The 19,994-nt window shown below is 32.6% G+C and overlaps 2 protein-coding genes across 2 annotated transcripts in view; one reads left to right on the top strand and one right to left on the bottom strand.

Moving 5' to 3' along the window:
- Positions 1-356: 356 nt before the first annotated feature.
- Positions 357-4,622, top strand: LOC148308382 (UPAR/Ly6 domain-containing protein rtv-like). The gene is made up of 3 exons (XM_088261847.1): positions 357-644; positions 2,849-3,022; positions 4,290-4,622. The coding sequence occupies exons 1-3, from the start codon at positions 581-583 to the stop codon at positions 4,502-4,504; spliced, it is 453 nt and encodes a 150-aa protein (XP_088117973.1). The 5' UTR covers positions 357-580; the 3' UTR covers positions 4,505-4,622.
- Positions 4,299-19,994, bottom strand: part of LOC148308381 (uncharacterized) — a 78,772-nt gene continuing 63,076 nt past the window's right edge. Inside the window, exons 2-5 of the mRNA XM_088261846.1 lie at positions 17,287-17,602; positions 15,107-15,262; positions 12,575-12,757; positions 4,299-8,305 (exon numbers count right to left, since the gene is read on the bottom strand). Of these exons, the coding sequence (XP_088117972.1) occupies positions 8,100-8,305; positions 12,575-12,757; positions 15,107-15,262; positions 17,287-17,602 (861 nt within the window). The 3' untranslated portion in view covers positions 4,299-8,099. The remainder of the gene's footprint in view (positions 8,306-12,574; positions 12,758-15,106; positions 15,263-17,286; positions 17,603-19,994) is intronic.

Raw genomic sequence — 19,994 nt, 5'->3', positions numbered from 1 at the left:
TACAATATATGGCGAACGATTTGAAGTGATATGAAGTATTATAATTAGGAACGATTGATCGATAAAAAGTTATGAAAAATGCAATAGTAAAAAATGGTCAATTTATATAACATAATATCCTTAGTATAATATTTTTAATACTAGAATATTAAAATACTGATTTATTTATATAAATGTGTTTTTTTTTATGAACAATAAATAAATGCAACATTCTGAATCCAAAATACAATGTGTACAAATATTTTTTTTAAAGAAATTAATGTAACGTGGTAATAACTGGCATAATAACCAAATAAAAAATGTTAGACCGTGATCGGCCGATAGTCTGTAGCCGGTTTCAAAAGTGTTAAGCGGCCTTTACGTCAAATAATTATTCATTGGAAGAGAAACTAAGCTTGTATATTTATCTCTTATGCATTGCCCAAGAAGCTAAAATAAGAAAGAGATAACAGTGTTTTCGAAGCACCTTGAATATTTATATCGAGTTGTCATATCCGCAGTTGTCATCAGGATGTAAATCGTAGGAAAAGTGTAGAATGTATGGGTAATGAAATAATTAACAGCTGCTCCTATTGTTCTCATGATGGTGAATAAATATATTGTTATCAGTGTCTTATTTGGATTTTTTATTTTCGATGTGGAAGGTAATTTGTATGATGGTTTATTATCTTGAACGTGAATCTCTACTACAGCTTCGGGTTTTTTGCTTACCTGCGCGTTTAGTTCCTACATAGAATTTGTGAAAAGTTTTATTATTGTATTGTGAAAAACAAACGTTAAGTGAATAATTTAATTTTTATTTTCGGAAACTTTAAATTTGAAAAACACTAAGTTGTGTTAGCAAATGTTTTTTTAGGTTCCTACCACATTTTTTTTTATGCCAAATTGATTTTTAGTTTTACTAGTCCATTTCCTTTCCCACATAGCAGTAATATCCTTCATTCAGCGTTTGCTCCTTCACATCTGTATCCTATCAAATGTATTCTACTCATAGATCCAAGAATCTAGAGTGCAGGACTGATCAGCCTTCAAATAATGAATGTTCTAATTAATGCCGAGTCGATCTCAGACGGTAAATAAATACTTCTCAAGCAATTGGTCACCATCTATATTGTCTCTAAGTGCGTTTACTCAAGGAATTGAAGACCTCAGTGACCACTCGATCTGTTTGCTGCGGCCTAGTTGTCTAATGGGCACCTGGTCAATGTATATGATTATACTTAGAGGTAACATGGGTGCTCGTGGATAAGGCCAGTCCAGATGAGGCTGCCTCCCGCGTGCATCATGTTAACATGATACCAGCCCTTTCAATCCGCCCACCTCTGTACAATACATATTTATTTTTAGATGCTCGTAATATCCAACTGTAATATCTGACTATATATTACTCATACTTTTACTAGGACCGTCAATAACACCTTGTGCCCTGTCAGGTCCTCCCAACGTTGGCGATCACTTTGGCAAAGGTTTCGCGACCATGCGCACTCTGGGACAACTCCTCCACCCCTCTTATCCGATCCGGTTGCAGATGTTGCGAAGCCACGATTTCTGTTTTCTGCCAGTTCCTCAGCGTCCTATCTTTTCCATTATGATGATTGTTAGAAGGTGGAATTTCTCTGCACGAAATACGTGAACCAGATACAAAATCTTCCAAACCTTGATATTCGATAAGAGTTTTCTGTATGATCCAGCTCTTCTTTTAACTTTCTCATTTGGGACCCTATCCACCCAGGGAATACAAAGCATTCTGCAGTGAAGCCACATTTCAAATGCTTTAATCTGATTTATCTTATTCACCTTTAGGGTCCAGGTTTCAGAACCATACAGCAGTACATACCACACATCCCTCACTCCTTTCAACAACATTATTTATAAAAAAAACTTGATTTTTCAGGAGATCGTTTTAAAGTTTAAAGTTTTGTATTAAGTGTCACCTTTATAATATAATTATTGAATAAATGTAGTTTCTCTTGCTTCGTAGAATAACCGAAAAAGATTTAAAAGGGTATTTTCTATTTGCAGCAGAGGTGAGATCTAAAGTTCCAGGGTTCAAGTTCCCAATTAGGCAATTACTTTTTTCTCAGATTTAGTTATTTGATATTGTTTTAACCATTTTCTGTTTTAATTGAAGTTTTTTTTCCAAACTTATTGTTTAGTGAACTAATTTCTTTGAATTTATCCATATGGCATCCTTGACTGGCGCTGTAGTTTTTTGTATGCAGCGTCTTGTATGTTTTTTTTTTCATTAGGTATCAGATGTAAAAATATCTTCTGATAAATAAGAATTGAACATTTTAACAATACCTTTCACATATCGCTCACTCCTTTCAACAACGTTATATATCAAAAATCGTCAATTTTCAGTTGTGCATGTTTTCGGAATGCACAGAAAATGTACTATATCCCATCAAAAGCAGCATATTTTAAACTTATTATTTACCCGCTACAGGGCAGAAAGTGTTGTTTTTGCATTTTGAAGAAAGGTATTGTTTAATTATTTTTTTTTAATATACTTTTCAAATATATTTTTCAAATGGATTAAAAACCTTCAGGTTTTACCTAAAAAGATCTGTTGCACAGTAAAAAGTTCGATAAGTGGCTTGATATTTATTTTTAATACGTTTTACTATATTTTTAAACTTTAAAAATGATCTCTTGAAAAATCAAGTTTTTTGATAAATGACGTTGTTGAAAGGAGTGAGCGATATAAACTTCATGACCTCAACGGACTCTTGCTCATTCATGAACTTGTACGCTCGTATAATATTATTTCTTTAGATTAAATCCTACTTTTCATAGTATATATTTTAACATACAAAAATGATTGGTTGACTCGGTGTAATTTCAGGGTTGCTGAAGCGATGTTTCACATGCAGGTCTCGAGGAGACTTGGGGACTTGTAAGGATCCTTTTACACTGAACAGCACTCAAGCTGATACCGCTCGTGGAGTGGAAGCTGGACCATGCGCCTCCGGTTGGTGTGGGAAGATGTTGGAGGGTGGAAGTACTTATAAAGATGATGGTTGGTAATCACTTATTTGCATGCCAGTTTATAGTTTATATTTAATAAAAAAAAATCTAGATTATAACAATTCAATTTAGGCAAGAGAATTCATCACTTTGGGAAATTGTCACCTACGAGTCGAAATACAACTGCCTGAACACCACTCGGGTTAATCAATAGAAACAAATACTTCTTTATACAGTGGAACCTCTCATAACGAGTAATTTGCATAGCAAGTAAAAAAAAGTGTAAAAGTTGCTTCCTTAAAGGTGGGGACTGACCGGAGCATTTCGTCGTAACGTAACATGTTACGATGCGAGCATTTGGATAGTCAGTACAGCGAGCTGAGCTGCTCGCCGCTCATTACGAATGCTCCATCCGAAGTTGGATGCAATTTTAGGTCAGTACCAGGGTTGCCAATCTGTGGGAAATTCCCCAAACTGTGTGGAATATTTTTTTTCTTCATCTGGAGTAAGCTGTAATTTATGAAAATCACAGAACCAAGAATCACGTCTTCGTCGTTCGACATTTTAACTACGAATGCAAAGATTCATACAGATTTTGGGTTATTGATTTTATACAAATTTAACACAGATTTCTAGACTGTAATTAAGATTTTTTGGTTTGGCATCCATATATCAACACTGAGCACAAGGCCACAAGCGAGCAGTTGTGTTCTAAATGAGTACTGATTGCGGTCAGTCAGCAATGCCGTAACGTAACATGCTTGCCTCGAGCGATGTTACGGCGGTACGTTACGATGAAATGCTCCGGTCAGTCCCCACTATAATGAGCCACATTTCGCATAACAAGTTACAAAGAAAAGGCAAGTCCCTTTTTCACAACATTTACTTGTGAGCCGGGAGTTCTGCGCTAGTCAAAACAAAAAATGTTTGACGAGTGTTTCGCTTAACAAGTAAGATTCTGGAACGAATTATACTTGTTATGGGAGGTTTAACTGTATTGGGCTCTGAGAAATCACTACTGATAACTCGGAATACGATTTTACCGAGCAGCACTCAATATAATACAAACTCCTTGCTCCAGTCACGCTCTGGCTAGACTGGGAACTGGCTAACAGATTTTTTTTCTTATCTGCTCAGTATTGTTGACCAATTACTGCCATTGTTATAAAATACAGCCTCAAGAACGCTTGCATTTTAGTCAATAATTCTGTGAAATTATGTCTGTCTCTGTAGTGTAGTGCTGAACATGTTTGGCTACCACGTCTCGGTTTTTGTAGTTGCATAAATATATTGATAATATATTCTTTCCAATGTTTTAGATTATGGAATAGCGACTCAGAGAATGTGTTTGCAGCGTGGACCATCTGATAATGAAGAACGTTGCGCTTACACTGTTTGGAATTACAAAAAGGTTTATATGTGTTTTTGTCAAGGTGATTTGTGCAACGGATCTAACCAAAATTACAGTTTAAATTCTTTCCTACTATTTGTGACACTTTTCCTCTCACTGATTTTAAATTGCTGTAATTACTAAATTATTATTTACATGCAATTAAATTGCCACGCTATGTAAATACTCTAAATAAAATCAAATTGTACTATTTTAATTATGTTTTTTATGACTGACTCTGAAATAAAAATTATTTTCCATTTTTGATTAAAGTTTTTTGTTTTCTTATTTATCAACATCTAATGTAATTCTTGTTTTATATGGATAAAAGCGTTGATTCCACAGGAAAGTTAACGCGTTAATACTGACCGATAACCATTTTAATGCCCAGTCATCAGAAATACAAAACTTATCCGCTTTACGTGGTTTAAATGTTGTCTTAGAATCCCAGCTCAGATATTATAATTAATAAATATTAGAATGATTTTTTACTCAAAATCACTTTTCATGCAACAGTCCAAATTGATTACATTGGATTGCTGTTACTACACCAAAATTAAAAAAATACATATAAAAATAAACATCAACAGGTAATAACTTTTTGCTTGGATAAAATTGTTCAGCCATTGCACTGCCCAGTCGCAGTATGACAAGAAAATATAATATACAATCGTTGGGTGGACGGCCAGTCACTGATAATTTTTGGTTTCCCCAGTTGTTGGTTGCTTCAAATTTATTAGTATTTTCAGACAGTATATTTAGCATTATCTTATAAATTGAAAAGAAATACTTAAAAGCAGAAATGAAATAAATATTTATATGAGGTTGGCAAATTTTATTAATCATATAAAAGGCACATTATATAATTTTAAATTAGTTTACAAATACATTTATGATTTGACTGTCATCATAATCTATTTAATAAGCACATTCGCTACTTAGTACATTCAAAACACAAGGTACTCTTATTGCAACCATTTCTTGAAGATGGAGTTCTTTCCACTATCAATACATATAATACAAAATACAATAATAAAAAAAAAACTAGCAATCTCACACATAGAAAATATCAATAAACATGTTATTTTAATATGATTTTCTATATTATAATAATATTATCTTACAAACTATGAAAATAAATATTCAATGCCTTAGTGATTACGGAAATACTTTTTGCAGTATACTAAATTCAAATTCAAGGTTTACATAATACATAATAGTAAAATATTCTTTATAAAATTAACCGATCATTCATTTATGGCAGCATAATTAATTTTTTAACCTAATTAAGGAATTTATTGTTCAATCTCAAATATCCAAATTGATTCATTATTTATATCTAAGAAGAGATGACAAACTTTATGAGAAGAGAATATGAAAGAATAGGAAATATATATTTTATGGCCATTTACATGACAAATAATATCATTCATAAATATCTCAATAATAAATTTTGATTAAAACCAGTTTATTTATAATAGATTTGGACATACTATAAATCTCATATTCGATACTGTACAGAAATAATTAAAAACATCGATTAAAAGCTATTGAACACTCTTCTAACTGTCCATATGGGATTAAAGTTAAAAGTAAGTAGTAAAAAAATTACAATTTGACCATCAAGTGTGTTTTATCAATTTTTTTAATATTCGTTGTTGTGTTCCATATATTTACCAAATGCAACAAAATAAAAACTATTATTTGTAACAGATAAATTTTGTTTTAATTATTACATTAAAAAAAAACCTATTGTAAAATTCTTACTCACCCATGTACAGTAAACTGAGATAGTGTTTGACATTTAACGGATAAACTGATGTTATAACTCAAAGGGAACTCAAAAATGAATTAAAATCATAATCAATATTACATATCGCTCACTCCTTTCAAAAACATCGTAAATCAAAAAACTTGATTTTTCAGGAGAACGTTTTTAAGGTTTAAAAATATAATACAATGTGTCAAAAATAAATAAATATCCAGCCACTTATTGAACTTTTTACTGTACAACACACCTTTTTAGGTAAAACCTGATGGTTTTTTCTCCATTTGAAAAATATTTAGTATATTTAAAAAAATAATTAAACAATACCTTTTCTTCAAAATGCAAAAACAACACCTTCTGCCCTGTAGCGGGTAAATATTAAGTTAAAAATATGCCGCTTTTGCTGGGATATAGTACATTTTCTGGACATTTTGAAAACATGCACAACTGAAAATTGTCAATTTTTGATTTACGACGTTCTTGAAAGGAGTGAGCTAAATATTATGAAATAGGTTCAGCCATTTCGATTTTGTTGTTTGATATCACAAACAAAATGGTAAGATTAAAATGGATTTCATTTATGTAAAATATACATTAAACCCCGTGTCAACAAATAATTTTAAACTCACCTGTTTTTATTGCTTAAGTCTAGTATTTCCCAAACCTAGTTTTCCACCTTTGACGGCTATAAATTATACATAATTCTGACGCTGCATTGCTGGGTTATTATCACACTTTATTGATGAGTGACGCTTTATTATTGTCGCGTTGTGGTCCCGTGGTTAGTGTCGCGGACTCTTGAGTCAGAGTATCTCGGTTCGAACTCACTCTACCACAATGTGATACCTATTTCTAATAATGAGCCACTAAGAGTCACAGAAATAGTATGAAATTAAAATATTTTTGTAAAAACACAAATATTTCTCTTTTTTTAAATAAAAAGTGTCCATAACTTTGATATAACTTAGCCTTTTTAATGGTGGACAAAATATTTTGGCAAGAAGAAGTATAAAAAACAAACATACAACAATCATGGCATGATAACTCAGAAAAATGCTATCATTCAACAAACAATTGAAAAAAATAGAGTGTTGAATATACAGTGCATTTTCTCATATACTTTTCAGTATGTAGTATAATGATGTCAAATAAATATTAGTAGTAGATATTTCAATAATATCCCCATAAATAAATGAACCATATTTTGTACACATTGAATCTAAATTTGCTTTAAATCAGTAGTTAGCTGATGTTTTATGATTTTTGTCCGCCTACAAGGGTGAACAAAGTGCAGTGGTTACTGCGTTTGGCTGGAATGTGTTCGACTCCCAGAGGGGGGGGGGTCAAAATAAAAGTGAGTGATTTTTTCACATAAATATTTATTTAAAATAACCCTGGACTGGTACCTGAAGTATTACATAAAATAATGTACAATCAAAATAACACTTCATGTATGTGGTTGGATCAGTCTATTTAAAAACCGTTTGTCTTTTACTGCAAAGGGCACCGTATAACATTGATGTCCCTGATCAGTATTGCATTTTAGGTACCTGTCCATGGTGATATTGAATAAATATTACGGTAACAAATCACTTACTTTTATTTGGCAAGCCCTGGAAATCAAACCCGGGATCTTCAGCATAACAGTTAAAAGCACTAACCATTACACTGCAAAGAAGTAAATGTTTGTCTTAAATAACACCAAAATTCTCCATAGGTATTATTATTGAGTGGTATTATGTTACTTTTAGCTATTACAAAGTTTTTCGTAATCTAGCATTAGGGAGTTTTAGTTTAAATACAAAAAAAAAGTAATCTTTTAAACCCACAAAATTAGTTGCAAATAACACTGAGATCATAAAATGTTTGCTAGGAAATCGGATTTACCCTTAACTTATGAATATGGAGGATTAGCGATGTCATATTAATTTAATAGTGAGTGGTTGTAACGATGTAGGATAAAATTTTATTTTATAATCTATGCCATGGTGATGTAGGGCGTATGCTCCCAAGTCGATGAGGTTGTAGTCCGTTAGCTAACCGCATTCGCTGATTAGCGAGAAGTGCTCGTATGTGTGGAATCTCATGATGAAATAATTCTCCGTGAGCCTTTATCCGGGCGAAGGCTCGAACAGCATCCAGTCCATCTAGGAAATAAGGATCATAGATACCATTACCTGGAATCAAAACAAAATTATTAATAAAGGCAAATAAAAAAGGTTGATATTTTCTTACCTATATAATGTGCAAGTTAAAATTGTTCATGTAGATAAGGACTTGACGTTAGGTTAGACTGGGTTAGGTTGTAATCTGTGTTCTCTGAAGATAATGCACATTATTCACTTTTTGGCAATATAAATCCACTTTAAAATTTAATTTTAACTTGGTAAATACCAAATATTATTGCACTTTATTGTTCAACGAGCTTCAATGTTATTAAAGTATGGTAATTAATAATAAGGACCGGAACAAGTGGATCGAAAACGCCCAAATGAGAGAAAGAAAAAATAGAAGAGGCCTACATCTTTAGCAGTGGACAGATGGCTGCCAAATAATAAGAAGAACAATTTTTAAAAGTAGTATGTATTTACAAAGTTTATGTTAAATATTTATAATCTTTTATGGATGGATAAAATACAATATATGATTATTGAAGTATTTTGAAAACACATATTACAAATATTCCATTAATTATTTTAACCCTTATCTACATCCAATGGTGCATAGAGCACTGTAGTATATGGACGCAGTGTTATCTCGATTGTTAATTACATCAAGGCAACATGATCGAGCATGCGCTTCAGATACCAGTCCAGGATGATATTAAAACTCACTAAGGGTGTTTGTGCACTACACGGAATTTTACCGTCCGGCAGTCCGGTTTTGAAAAATAAAAACAAATACGACAGTTTAACGTGACTGAATTTACGCGCAACGTGTTCACGCACCGATCAAGAGCACCGATCTGAAGAAAGATGGACTAAAGAACAAACTAATCCAAGCCAATCATTGTTTTAAAACGTTAACTGACTTGCCGGACGGTAAAATTCCGTGTAGTGCATAAACGCCCTAAGGATGGGAAAGGTATTTCTACCCGTTCGGTCGATTGATGCTTAAGGACGGAAAGAATATTTTTACCTTGTGTGCCGGCCTCATTTCAAAGTCAGAAAAGAAGGAATGATTTAATATTTTGACATGAATATTATGTACCAATCTCTTTGTTAAAGTAAAAACTATTTGTACATAATTAACAAATCTCGTTGCCAGCGGTCCACAGGCATAAAAAACACCCGTCCGAAATGTGTCAAACAAATACTAGAGTAAGAAAATACTGCTGACAAATGTTAAATATGAGGATGTGTATTTAAAAAAACTTTGTCAAGTATAAAATAACTATATCAATCTCAATTTTGACCTCAACCAAACAGGTTTCAAATCGTATTTTGATTTTAGGGCTGACAATATAAGAGAGCGTTTACAGAATTTATATCCGGTTGCTGTTATATTTCCATTGGTGACACTGTCAACTTGACAGATTATTATTATTTTAAGATAAAATATATGTGAAAATCTCCTTCCTTATTAGAGAAAATTCAGGCAAAAAATAAGTAAATAAAAAAAAAAAGAGTTGTTTTTCATTTTGTTCACAGATGTCAGGAGAGACCGTATTTTAAAAGATTGTGATCTTCGCTAAGTATTATATTAAAAAGCGTATACTTAAGTAAGTAAGTACAGTACATATTGAAATGTGAAAATAAAATAAAAATTGCATAATGCAAGCTCTATAATCCGAAGTCAATGTTTTAATTTGACTTCAATGGACACGCTACGTTTAATCGATTTCAAGATTGGTTTTTATTGATATTTTTAGAAAATTTGGGTACCTTTTTTACCTCTAGATAAAATTAAAATTAATAAAAAAAAATTTGGGGCTTATCTTTTTTTAAAAACTAATGTAATAGATAGTGTATCAAATTGCCATTATGTTATGTTGGTATTACTTAAAAAAATCGAGTTAGGTACTTGGATGAGAAGTATGTAAAAAAAAAACATGATATCATCTTGCATTACCATAAAGTCCATATTTTCTACGCATACGTACGAATTTGTAATTATGTGTATAATAATAGATATTGCGCTCAATATCATGCATGCCATGATATTTATCGTAGTAAAGTTTATTATAATTTTCTCAAAATTTCTAAGCACGGAAATTTATTACATAATTATCCGCTAATATTCATACCCACGTATTAAGCTAAATAGCAAAATATATGAGCGAGTGCCAGGTAATAAATGTGAAAAATGTACCCAAATAAAATTGTCTTAAACGTGGAGTACTTAAAAGATTATAAATAATTGTAAATAATGTACAAATCGTAATTTAGATTTAATCTGTTTGAACGCTTATTTTTTATTATTATTATTACACTCGGTGGTCAGAGATTACGACACGTACGTAATTTAGATCAAAAGACGGTGAAATTACAATTTCCTAGGGCGAGACAACTATGTTTAATACCTAAGGCCAGTTAGGAGTAATACAAAGGGCCGAAATTGATCGTCACGATCATAAACATATAAGATATTTTTATATATTTATGGTGCATTAACTCATAATAGACCATGAATAATAGAGCAGATTGCATCTTTTATTGAGATTTTTGAGTATCTAGGGCAAAGGGCCGATTATTGATATATTTTTAATAGGGTACAAGTAGCCGCCAGATTTAAAATAATGTTATATATTTTCTAATGGTCGTTGTAAAAGCGATTGCGTGAAGTGCGTAGGTGATAATAGATGTATTATTGAATTCCTCTACGTGGAATTACATGATATCAGAATATGTACTAAAATAATAAGGCGTTGCGGAAATGTTCTCAATTTCGTAAGACTATTTTGAGTACCAATTTCCTTCTCTTCTGCATCTCTGGTAATAATAAAATTGTACATTATTATTAAATAAAGGATGAGTAATATTTATATTAACTAAATACATTTTTTTTTTATATTCAGTAGTAAAAAGTTTTTGTTCATTGGAAATAATAAGAAGTTAAGCTCAAATATAAAATAATACCTACGATATAGCGCTTCCTCAGACGAATGTGTGGAAAATCATTGTATGACAGAATTAAAAACGAAGATATAAGAAAGGAATGTAAGGCTGAACAAGGAATAATCAAAAAGATTAGGAGAGTTCTTTACGGTGGTATGGACATGTGGAGCGAATGGATAACGAGAGAATGACTAAGAAAATATATGTGGCCAATGTGAGCGGGAAAACAGAACGAGGACGACCAAAAAAGACTTGGCACGATCAAATAAATCAGAACCTAAAATCTGGTGGTGTCAAAAGTCTGCGTAATCGGAGGGCATGTATGACTAGATGTATGGATGTCAAGGAGGCGAGGAGTGTATGTTAGGACAGAAGAGTGTGGCGTTCCATCCTTTCTGCCTACCCCTGCGGGGAAACGGCGTGATGGTAGTAGTATGATTATTAATAATAGTAATACAATATTTTACATTCATGGTTTAAAAAAGTTGAGCTGTGTCGCTATGCTTCTTCAAAAAACATCGCGATGAAATTCCATAATTAATACATCGATAGTCTAATTCCAGATTTTTTGGGACTAAGACCCTGTTGCGTTAACTGGCTTCTCAAATGAAATATATTTTCTACTCAATGGCGAAAAAGATAATTATCTAACTTGTACAAAATTAGATTTGAGGGTGAAAAGCGGCCATCATAGTTGTGTACTAGAGTATTTTTATACTTAATACTAGTTTATTTGCTCAGCAATGATATCCATCCTCAATATTACACGTACTGGAAGTGACTAGAAGTTAAGGCCCAGCATTCGTCAAGTCGCGACTTAATTTTCTCTAAATCCAGGTTAAATTTTACGAAATTGATTTTTTTTCTTAAAACAGCGTTTTCGCATTGAAAAAAATAAGTTATTCTTCGAAATAATTATATTTATTTATTTAAACTTCATGTACAGGAAGGTGATAAGTAAATTGACGGGCTTACTGCTAAAAAGCAACATCTTCCAACCTACCGAAAACAGACTACTGAAATTGTATTGTATTGCATTCTAGTGATATTATTTATATGGTTTTGAAAAGAAAAAAGTTATTGAAAGGTAAGGAGAACTGTATTTTGCCAGTATATAGAACGTTGAAATCTTTGTAACATACATCAGTAAGTCAAAATTGCATATTTTCGAGTTAACGTTTTGCCTGTAAACCCACGATATATTCTAAAAAACAGAAAAAATATACAATTTACATTCTTTAAAAAAATCGGGCGTGAGCAGACATTTGATCTCTCCGGTGGTCTCTGGTGGAATGAATGCGACTTAACGAGTACTAGACTTTAAAGATCAATACAAAATAAACAATTTCGTCACATTTAGTTTTTTTAGTATCTTAAAGTTATACTTGCCTGTTTGGTCGGAATACCCCAAGAAGTTGTTGGTGTGTGGTTCCCCTTGGTCGTGTAGGGGTATCCTGAGGGGGACAGTCGGGGGGATGAACAGTCCCTCGGGCCACAGCGACTCTGGATCGGGGGAGTCCACCCGGTAGGGGGAAGGTGGCAAAAGAGGAACGTTGTAGCTGTCTACATTGTCTGAAAATCGTACCACACAATTTTAACGGTATGATAAATAAAACAATGTAACGAATAAAAAAATATATATTAGTTTTTATTATTATTTTATAATTAAAACATCTATTTGTTAACTATGTATAAACATATCGTAGTCGTACAGGAGAAAGTGACCAACTACCAAAACGTAAAATGTTTGCTAAGTCACTATTGCTTAGCAAGAAAATAAATACCAATGCAGTTAGTCATTTTTAACTAGTCAATTGTAGCAAACCTTTGAGATAAATTTAATAAAAATTAAATTAATAAATAAAAATAAGAAACAGCTACTACCCCCTCTTCAACCTTCAACGTCCCAGGGACCCAACTCTAAAATTTAGAATTAGCTTCACATACGGTGTTTGAAAATGATGCGGAATGCATCGAAACACGTGTCACAGTAGATTTTAAGAAATAGTGGTATTTACTAAGTAAAACATTAATTAAAAGTGGATAGATTTTACCACAAAGTGACTGCCGAATCAATAAATGAAACTTTGAGATATTGTCTGTCTTTTTAGTTTAGCAAGCGTTGGAGACAAATGAGAAATGCATCTCTATGCTTCTGGCAATCAGCTTTAAGTTTTCATCATTATTCCTTTCTTATGATTGCCAACCTTCAGAATAGAGTAATATATATAAAACTTCTTCTCAATGAGAAGAAGTTTTATATATATTAAATTATTGTCTACGCGCATCGATAAACCCCTAAAGACGATCTTCATATAGCTGATGCCCATAAATAAGAATCAATGAGCTTTTAATGACAATTTTATTGATCATCTCCAAGAGGGTTAAAGTACGGAAGAAATAATATGTTCAATATACAATATATGGTTATCAAATACCCGATTACAGACATAAATACAGTACCCACTTTTAAAGTTATTCACCGATTGCATTGAAATTTTGACACATGTTGCACTTGAATACGTGTGTTTTTATCTACAATACATAAAAAAGAGACAGAAGATTTTTTTTTATTGTTTCGGCATTAACTTTGTGGTAAGACATGTTACAATGATTAAAGAAAACACTTCGTTTTTTACCACTTGAGTTAACTCAAGTGGTAAAAAACGAAGTGTTTTCTTTAATCATTGGGACAGAAGATAATTTAAAAGTTTTTTGAAAAAACAGGTTTTTACCGTATTGGCAGCGCCATCTGTTGAACGCAGTAGCAACTCACGCAATAATTAACATCGCTCATGGCGGACAGCGTGCTTTTTGAAAACAGCTATCACTTGGCATTTTCAATGTTTTCGATGGTGTTGTTCCATAGATATTTATATGGCATTGTGAAATTAAACACGTACAATTATGTGTGGTTTATTTTCTTTCTTTTCTATTTGACCAAACTGAACCACAGCATAGAGTAGTCGGGTACCTACTGCTATATTTAAAATATAGATTCATAACCTTTGATAAACCTTATTCTAAATAAACACAGGTTTCTATTACAAGGTAATGTTTAATATCTTGATCATATTTAATTTAACTTTATTCATAATATAAAATTAATTTCTCGAGGCATTTTTTTGTTCCATTTTAACACATCCGCGTAACCAACAATTTAGTATTTTTTGGAGCAGAATTTTTTTTATAGCAGTAATGGCAATCGATACGATCGGGAAGGTTATTTCAAATTATTTTAATACAAATAACCAAGAACAATTATATCAAGAAATTACACAGCTTCTAAATAATGAAATACACGAGATATCATACTTAAAATAAATGGTATTTCTAATTGAATGTCTGATAAATGTTTCTTACAGAGTCATTATCTCATATCACGTTTGGAAATTAAATACATCGAATCCATTAGATGTTCTTAAATTAGTTTTAGTATTTGAGAACTCAATCGTTTACTAATTTTTAAATAAATAGATTACAAATGATGATTATGATTAATTTGGTTGTAATTATAAATTCCTTCCGGTGAATCAGAAGCCTTGAATGCTAATAGGTAATTTTGGTAATTCGTGTTAAAAATATATAGGTATGATATAAAATCATAAATATTTCCATATCAAAGTATGATAATAAATAATCTCTGGCATATGGCGCTTATATTGTCTACGCTCTCTATGTCACTGATAAAAAATTAAAATTAAATAAATAAATAAAAATTAGAAACAGCTACTACCCCCTCTTCAAGCTTCAACGTCCCAATGACCCAACTCGAAAATTTAGAATTAGCTTCACATACGGTGTTTGAAAATGATGTGGAATGCATCGAGACACGTGTCACAGTAGATTTTAAGAAATGTTGGTATTTACTAAGTAAAACATTAATATAATAACATATAAATAAATTGTTTTTGTACTTACTCAATGAGTTACCCCCATAATTAACCCGGGCGGGTTGGGTGAGAGAGTTGTCTCCAGTGTAAGGGTAGAGATGGAAAGGGATAGAAGGTCTTTCCCGAGAATATCCTTCGAAAACTTCATCATTCCGGAAGCGCGACGTTGTCTCATCCGGAAGTCCTGAGAAATAATAAACATCACGTGATCAGTGAATAATGTGGTATTCATTTTTACACACAATTTTAAATAAGTTTTCTCTGATTTCTTAATATTGAAAATATGGCGAAAATATCTTTCGTGATTATCAATTCTGGACGCTCTAATTAATGGAATCAATTATTAAGAATTTACACACAGCAAAGATTCAACCGTTAGAAATAAAAACGAGTGCATTTAAATAAATATCGCTCACTCCTTTCAAGAACGTCAAAAATAAAAAATAAAAAATAGATTTTTCAGGAGAACGTTTTTAAAGTTTAAAAATATAATAAAATGTATTAAATTATTGATGCCGAGTTAGTTTGTATTGTCACTTTATCGAATCTGAAAGAAGTTAAAAAGACATATACAGACCAATAATACTTTGACATGGAAGCACATAACGCTCACTCCTTTCAACAAAATCACTTATCAAAAAACTTGATTTTTCAGGAGATCGTTTTTAAAGCTCAAGAACATAATGAAATGTATTAAAAATAAATAACAAGCCACTTATTGAACTTTTTACTGCGCAACAGATCTTTTTAGGTAAAACCTGAAGGTTTTTTTCCATTTGAAAAATATTTAGTTTATTTAAAAAAATAATTAAACAATACCTATTCTTCAAAATGCAAAAACAACACATTCTGCTCTGTAGCGGGTAAATATTAAGTTAAAAATATGCCTCTTTTGCTGGGATATAGTACATTTTCTGGGCATTCCGAAAACAAGCACAACTGAAAATTGTCGATTTTTGATTTATGACGTTCTTGAAAGGAGTGAGCGATATATGGAAGTATGTTTAATATTTAGTAAGACAGTTTAAAAAAAAAATAATCACAACATTTTAAGTTTGTCCAAATACTTGTTCATTAATCTGGATTTTCCCCGCCAAGGATTTAATTTTACATTTTGACATCTCAACATAGATGAAGAAGGATATGGTAGTCTGGGTATTTACAGGACTTATGATCTGTCATAGGCTTACAAATCTGGATTTTCTCGACTCCACTTTTACATTTTGACTTGATAAAAGCTTTCTTTAATCCAACACAGATGGCTGTTGTGAGCTCATATGTACTGTGTGATGAGATTGATCAATATATCTAGGTGTTCCAAAAATTTGAGTAGTGTGGTTGTCAGTGATGGGTAGAATGGTGAATGTTGCACGTGAATAAAATGATCACTTAACTAGCATATGACAAGTCAAAAGCTCTGTACCATAAATACCCGGAAATTTATATTCTTCTTCATCTATGTTGAGATGTCATAATGGATGAATATTTTTGTTTGAAATATAATATATATTTTTTACTTTTATTAAAAACCTGTTTCTAATACCTTAAAATAATATAATATTTATTGTGAATAGTGTTTTTTTTTAGTTTAAAACTACAAGGGGAGCTTTAAGGCACAGGTTGACATTTAGAGCTTCGTCATAAAAAATAGAGATAACGGAGTTCTAGCAGTTGTATGAAGTTTCACAAGGACGAACATTAATGGATCATGGAGTTGATCAATAAGGGGGGACATTGGCCCAAAAAGACCCACTAGCAAGTATAGAGCAAGGTTTTTATACATATATCAGATCAGATCGTTAATCAGAACTTGGAAAATGTTTAAATAGCAAACCATTTAACTCAATAATAGTTATTACACATATAAATATAAGAAGTATATAGATAACAAAATAATAACGAATTGTGTATAGAAACTAATTTTTAAAAAAAAATGCTCATATAGACATAGAGCGTTTGTGCACTAAGCGTAATTTTCCTGTCCAGTTTTTTATACGGTCCGGTGTAGCATGAAAAAAACGGATGATTGGCTTGTGCACTTGTCCGTCTTTCTCGATCGGTGCGTGATCACGGTGCGCGTGAACTCGATCACTCTAAATTGTTGTAGTCGCTTTATTATAAAAAAACCGGCCTGCCGGTCAGTAAAATTCCGTGTTGTGCACTAGCGCTCTGAAGGTGGTTTTTCAAGAATTCGATTGTTTATAAAACCTTGTAGACTTCTGTAACTGTTCAGTCTGAGTCTGATGGGCAGCTTCTGCCTGAAGTTGCCGTGGAGCGAGTGTGAGTGCGGCGCTGGGGGGTGTGCGGACCCCACCCCGTGCGAGAAGGAGCGCGCTGGGGTGGCGAAGGACACGTGCGAGCTATACTGCGGCACGGGCACGGGCGGCACGGGCGCCGGCGGCACGTGCAGCCCGTGCGACGTATGCGACAGGTGGGACGCCTGGGACACGTGGGGCGCGCCGCCAGAACCTCGCAGCGCCAAGAATAACGCCGCAGTAAACAGCGGCCATGACGACAGAAACCCCTGAAAAAAATGAAAAAAAATGAATAAACAATCTAATTGGGTGTTCTTATTACATTTCCGCCTCCGTTATGTAATGGTAAGCGTGTTTAGCTACCGTGCTGGAGGTCACGGGTTCGAATCCGAGAGTGGGGGGGGTGAAAATAAATATGAGTGATTTTACACTGTACTAGTCTCTGAAGCGTATGACCTTGCCTTCATGTAAGTAACGATTAAGATAACACTGCGTCGCTACGATACAGTGCTCTATGCATCATTGGGTGCGGATAAGGGTTAGAAGAAGAAGAAGATTAAACATTATTAAAAAAATATTCGCGAAAAACAGGTTTCATTTATTATGTTGTTGTATGTGACATTACAATGTATTTTGTAATAAAAAAAATATTTCACAATGAAAGATTTGTTTTTGCAACATTTTGAGTGTCCAATTTGTTCACAAATCTGGGTTTCTCCACATTTGTTTTTAATTTATTTTGCTTACGAATTGAAATACTTTCAAAAACCTTTGATTTTTATTTTAAATCGAATAGAATGAATTACTTTGAAAATAAAAACCAGGGGTTCTCAACAGTAGAATGCCTTAATGCAATTTAACTCACAAAAAATAGTCATACAAATCTGTTACGTACCAGTGGTATAACCTAGTACTAGTACTGGTATGTAACCCCCATTGACATAGAAATTGTTACAATTCTTTTTCCATTTATATTTCCAAATACCACTAAAGTCCTTCACCCTGAACTCCTTCCCACACACATATCCCATTAAAAACATAACACTCTTTAAAACACGACTGATCACATTCTTTTATGTAAATAACTATAGAGTTGATCGAGTGTTATTCCGATGTGGTGTCCTATGCGCCATATGGAGGCAAATAGGGATAAAAAAAATACAAAATTAAAAAAGGTTATTCTGGATCAAATTTCGTTGATGTAAAATTTTTAAATACTTATATTATATTTTAAAATATTACGAAGTGATGCCCTATAGAATCTGTAATAACAACTATCGACTCCTGAAATCGAAAACGTTTCAACACTATCCGGTATACCAGTTATCCGCCAATTCTTTACTACTGATGATATAAAAAATACACAATGATATACACCCAGTAGCAAGTGATAATCGATATTCAATATTTCGTAACTTGAGTAATTTAGTCGTTTAAATAATAGACTAATAATAATATGTACTCGTATATATTAATTCTCTTACTGTGAGTTAACTGTAGAATTTAACCACAAAATTGGTTAGCCTATTTTTAATTTAAAAAATCTGAAATGCACAACAATGGATATGTTTGTACTTGTCTTATTTAATATAAATAATATTGTTTTATGAAAACAATAAAAGAGACAAGATTATCACTCAGATACTTGTACACAAATAAATAGCATGAACCAATTATTGTAATCACCTTGAAACGAATTCGTGTAAACCAATTTTTACCTCTAAAATTAAATCATTTTTATCCAGGTATTTTATCTAACGGTATTTTCACTGTTAACATTTGGCATATAAATATTGTTAAAATTGGCATTGTGTTTTAATCATAAAACACACACATGGGCATACCATAGCTAAAAACAATATTATGTAAAAACGCTGGATTAAAGTTCATAGTTTTTGAAAGTATCGTCAGAAGAGTAATAAATACAATATGATATAGTATCTTTAAATTTTCGGTAAAGATTTTTTATTGAGTAATTTACTTTATAGATTACCTACCTACGTTTGTAAAATGCTTACACTGCATCACAGGGCTATATCAAATTATGTTTTGACCAATAATTTGTGTACATAATATAGCTACATTTTTAAAAAACCATTTTAAAATTTGTTTCTTCACACTGAAAAGCAAATTTAATGTACGAATGAAAACAATTTCACAAATCATTTGTTAAGTCTTGGTATTTGGTAAAAATAAAGCGTATACAAATATTTTCAGGGCCTTCGCATACTGATAGCACATCTGTGGGTTACAATGTTTTTTTTTAATCCTTCGTGATGAGTGAGTTGCCAATACAGGGCGCTAAGGGACATTTTCTTTCCATCACATAATTTCAGTGCTATAGTGCCCTAAAGATGACCCCCGTAGTGATGGCTGAAAAGCCGATAAGAAGTACAATCGTCAAATGCCAAAAAAAACCTAGAAACACGAAATCTTCTTCTTCTTTTTCATGAGCCCTCTGAACTCCACTGCTGGATATAGGCCTCTTCCCCCTCCTTCCATTTCCTCCCTCGGTTGTTGCTTGCATCCAGTTTTTACACCCCACAGCGACTATGTCGTCGGACCATCTTTTGGGGTCTTCCGACACCTCTTTTGTTCTCCCAAGGTCTGCATCGTACTATTAAATACGTAATAGTACGTTACATATTATCAGTATCTCAC

This window comes from Brachycentrus maculatus, unplaced genomic scaffold (assembly GCF_059751285.1).
Source record: "Brachycentrus maculatus isolate JH-2025_06_01 unplaced genomic scaffold, ASM5975128v1 h1tg000167l, whole genome shotgun sequence".
NCBI lineage: Eukaryota > Metazoa > Arthropoda > Insecta > Trichoptera > Brachycentridae > Brachycentrus > Brachycentrus maculatus.
This window is presented reverse-complemented; position numbering and strand designations above follow the sequence as displayed.